General features: G+C 34.9%; 1 protein-coding gene across 1 annotated transcript in view; it reads right to left on the reverse strand.

Annotated features, from left to right (window-relative positions):
• Positions 1-4,647, reverse strand: part of tbc1d9 (TBC1 domain family, member 9 (with GRAM domain)) — a 51,627-nt gene that overhangs the window by 2,774 nt on the left and 44,206 nt on the right. Inside the window, exons 17-20 of the mRNA XM_010775414.1 lie at positions 3,618-3,683; positions 3,142-3,222; positions 1,680-1,748; positions 1,164-1,267 (exon numbers count right to left, since the gene is read on the reverse strand). Of these exons, the coding sequence (XP_010773716.1) occupies positions 1,164-1,267; positions 1,680-1,748; positions 3,142-3,222; positions 3,618-3,683 (320 nt within the window). The remainder of the gene's footprint in view (positions 1-1,163; positions 1,268-1,679; positions 1,749-3,141; positions 3,223-3,617; positions 3,684-4,647) is intronic.

Here is a 4,647-nt window from a genome sequence, read left to right on the forward strand (position 1 = left end):
TACAACCATCAATCTGGTCCCCAAGGGTTTGAGAATTATCACTAGAAAAACATACCAAATAAATACATAGATTCCTAATTAATATAACCAATAGGAAGGACAGAAACAATACATTCTTTAAATTTCCTTTTAGTAAGTATTTCTAGAGGGGTTCGAGTTGGGTCCACTCTAGAGAGGAACTATACAACGATATGTGTGACATGTACGTCTTCTTCTAAGTAAATGTTTTCATGGACTCAAAATGGGTAATCTTATACTGAGCGTCCGTTTATTTATGTAACTTATAGTACACAGTTTATAAATTACCGTGTATAAATGTTCACATTGACTATCGCCCGATTTCGACTTTGATTTACGCCGCTCATTTTCGTTGCTGGACAAAAAAAAATGATGGCAGCTAAGTATGTTTTCCCGGGAGGTTATATTTTTTACGACAAAAACAAAGAGATAACAGATCAGACGCAAAAGTCCGAGTTACTGTTTGTCTCCCCTGTTAGGTGAACTCTAAAAAATCAACAACTTAGTCAACTGTTCAACGTAGATTCTTGTTTAGTGACTATTCGTAAAATATGATTCTCAAATTATACTTATCTAAGAATTTTGAATAAATTTGTAAAAAAAGAGTTTTAGACTACACCTTATAAACCAATTTTCCAAACTAGATTTTTAGAGGATTAACTTTCAAACTATGAACGGTTTTCTTACAACTATTTGCCCTAAAGACTGATTTGGGTGGGTACGCACAAGTTTGAAAGTTCCGCGGCAAACCCCTAAAATGACTAATATTAGCAAATTACAATACAAAATATCGTTTAAAATTTCGAAAACAGGTCAACAAATTATCCGTACTATTCAATTAAGTCTATTTAGAAGTTATTTGTACTTGGTCAGGGCTGAGAGCTGAGCAATGGGTAAAAAAATTATAAAAACCCGAAACCACGCAGGTGCACCAATACCAAAATGTTGGGGCCGACATTTGGTTGGTATTGAAAAGGCGTGAGCAGTTATAACTAATGGCCAATCCACCCCCACGCTGTTTCCTCAGAAGAAGTTATCTCAGGACATTACCAGTACAATTTTCGTGTAACGTGCAAGGTGCGCCACCCATCTCTCAAGGACTAACGCTTTTGCTAACCACCAATTACCTTGGCTGTTTCACTCACCTGATTCAGCTTGGGGAGATCCTTTGTGTTTTCCAGTTTAGATTTTGTCTCCTGGTTCCACAGTTTCAGGTAATTGCGACATTCAGGAGTTTTCAGTTTCTTCACTGCGAGATGAACACAAAAATGTTTTATTTACTCTTAAAATTTGATTTAAAAAAAGCATGAAAGTGCAACTAATGCCTGCTGGTTTCTTCATCAGGATTACGGAACTGGCTATTTAATGTGTAGAACTTAACCAAATACCTAATGCTGTTCTCTGGATGCATACCTTCATCCACATATTTATTTAAAAATTCTGGAAGAAAGAGTTTAATTTTTCCATTGAATTGCTGACTTTATGAATAATTTTTAGTCCATGAAAATCACACCCATATTTTGAACCAATCACATTTAGCCTCAAAACAGTTAAGTTAAAACGTGCATGGTTTTCCATTTGACTATAACTAATGATCAGTTCAGACAATCAGGATTATGTAGTGTGTTAGATCTATAGATTCAGACTTTCATATTACTCACCTTTTTCAGTCTTAAATGTAACTCTGACAAAACCATCATCCTTCTCACTGCTGCTCTTTGAGTCGTGACCTGAAGAGAGCAAACATCAACATTTGTTTAATCAAAAAAGTTGAAAATGACCAAAATAACTACATTCAACAACTCAAAAACATAAATAATAAAATTAAATTACTGAACAAAGATTAGTGTTCATACCTGAGTTTGTTAACCAAGTATTTAAATTATGAAATTCATAAAACACTTTCAATTCCTTTAAAAAAATCACTGTTAAACATTTTTGTTTTGCTTTTGTTCAAATCATTGTTTTTGTCAACATGCAAGTTCCTCATACAGTAGTTCATACTGACTCTAGATCAGATTATCCAATTCCAATAACTAGACTGAACTTGTAGTGACCATCTTTAAGCATTATTATCTATATTTTTAAAACAAGCCCATTGTATTACACATGTTCTTGCTTCCAAACTACATACGGCAGGTTTTTAAACCACAAAGCTTGCATAAGGTTGACTTTTCTACCCCCGCGACAGGACTTGCTGGTTTATCAAGAGACAATAGGTGAACTCACTGCCAGAGTAGTAGGAGTATTGAAGAAATTATAAGGTTGGAACTGGATTTAAAGAGACACTATATATTATACTCTAGGTTTTCATTTGTCATTTGATTTCATTGATGGTACAATTGTGTTTTTTAATTGAATTAGATATATTTTACCTGTGAAAAGGGAAAAGAAAAAGAGTTAACTCAGGATATTGAAGAGATTAAAATAGGAAAACCTAAAAATAATAAATTCAACAGTTTAACATCAGCGCCTTCTGAAAGCTGGATTGTCCAAACAGCAGCTTTCAGATCAGTGTTTGAGGCGGTTTCTCCCCCGTGGTGCGTGTGGTTTCGAGATTAAATCCAACCACCTGTTCCCCAGTTAATCATATGACATCTCCATGACCACAAACACAGATTTCACTCGTGCGAATATCACAATGGCAGTCTCATGTCTTCAATAGCAACATCGTCAGGAGTAACCACACAACAGATGACTTGAGGGAAATCTCGGATTGCTAAATAAATGAAATGATTATTTGTAAATGCATGAAGGGTATATTTACTATGGACTTTGGTTTAAAGCTGTTTTAATGGTATTTTGTTGTTCCATTTATTGCTTTAGTCATTTCCCTATCTTCTCAGGGAGCAATTAATTTATTCACCTTATGATCTTTTCTTTTTAATGACTGTTTTTAAATGCATTTGTCTGACTGTCTTTCATTTTTGTAAAGCACCTTGAATTGCCTTTTGTTGAAAGGTGCTATATAAATAAACTTGCCTTGCCTGTACTTTTATTTTTACATTATAAGGTTTGACATTTTGTTTGTATTGATAATGCGTACAGTTATATCATTGAGGTTCACATGCTTTTAGTGCTGATTTAAAGGATACAAACAGAAAGTAGATTTTAGGTTCCTACCGATGGATGTTTCTGGAGCGATGTCTTCAAAGAAGTACTGCGTCGCCTCAAACGCAGAGTCAGGCTCCTCGCGAGGGATTTCTGGGAGAAAATGAACAGGAACATTTTAATTGCTAAACCTTTTGTTAACCACTCTGTCATTTTATACCAACTTAGATTAAATTAAAACCTCTTCAATCATTCCTATACAATTATATTTTAAAATTACGTGATCTTAAGTTTGTCAAAATTTAACTAAAAATCATTCAGTCGAGGACATTAAACCATTTAAAAAGTGTTTCTTTCTGTCGGCTTTCTTATTTTAAAAAGCATGCATACAAAACTAATCCTGAGAAATGAGTTGCCCTGTTGAGTGAGAAAAAGAGCATTTTTCATTTATCAACATTTTCCAAGCAGACCCTCTTTTCTGTACAGCTAATAATTCTGCTCCACTGAAATTAAATCTGTAGTGTCAACAAACTTTGATGCAAACTCACCAGGAATGACGTGCAGCTTGTAGAGGAGCTTCAGCTTCTCGGTGAGCTCCCCGTAACACAAGATGCCTAAAATCACAACAACAAGCTTTAGAGAGCAGACACACCTGAACTACTTTCATATCTGACACATCAGCGTGGGCAATGCTGCCTTATATTAAAATCATCACTATAACTTTCAACACATGCACTGTGTTACAAATCACTACTTCAAAAATAATATTTACACAAAAAACCTCATTCTACATACCCAGTACTACTTTACAGCTGGCCCTAGGCTCTGGAACACTCTGCCCCTCCATGTGAGGTCGGCCCAGACCCTAGGGGGTTTTAAATCTACTCTTAAGACTCACTTCTTCTCCCTGGCCTTTTAGTCAGAGCGGAGCACGACTCCTGACTTTTCCCTGTGCTTTTTATATATCGGTTGTAATTTATTGTGATTGTAGTAATGTGTTTTTATGTGATTGTAGTATTTATTACATGTACAGCACTTTGGCCCGACCAAAAATCACTTTTAAAATGTAATTTATAAATAAACTTTGATTTGATTTATAATAAAATGTTGAACATTTAGCCAAAAGTACGCATGATAAAGAGTTGTAAAGTAAAAACAGATTTCTTTGTTGATAGAATCAATTACTCCAGGGAGGTTTGTTTTTTCCATGCTGAACCTTTAGTCTTTATATTAATGTACACAAGTTAGAAAAAAACCAAGGCATCATAAAAAGTAATGGTGTTACCGTTCATACAAAATGTCATAGTAAAGTTGTTTTAAAAAAGTACGTCATGAAAAAGTCAGAATATAGCCATAAGTAATATATCATAAGATTGTATGTTGTAGACCAGTGCTTCTCAAAGTGTGGTCCGCGAGCATCCCCTAGTGGTCCGTGAGTCTATTGGTAAAATTTCACATTTGAAATAAATAAATACATTTGAGTTTTGCAGAAATATCTCCGCAATGAAGCAAGCTTAAGATTCACTCTCAATTGCATGATATAGCCCAGCGCAACACCTTCATCACATGTTGGCACTT

This window comes from Notothenia coriiceps, unplaced genomic scaffold (assembly GCF_000735185.1).
Source record: "Notothenia coriiceps isolate Sejong01 unplaced genomic scaffold, NC01 NC01_scaffold00000339, whole genome shotgun sequence".
Classification (NCBI taxonomy): domain Eukaryota; kingdom Metazoa; phylum Chordata; class Actinopteri; order Perciformes; family Nototheniidae; genus Notothenia; species Notothenia coriiceps.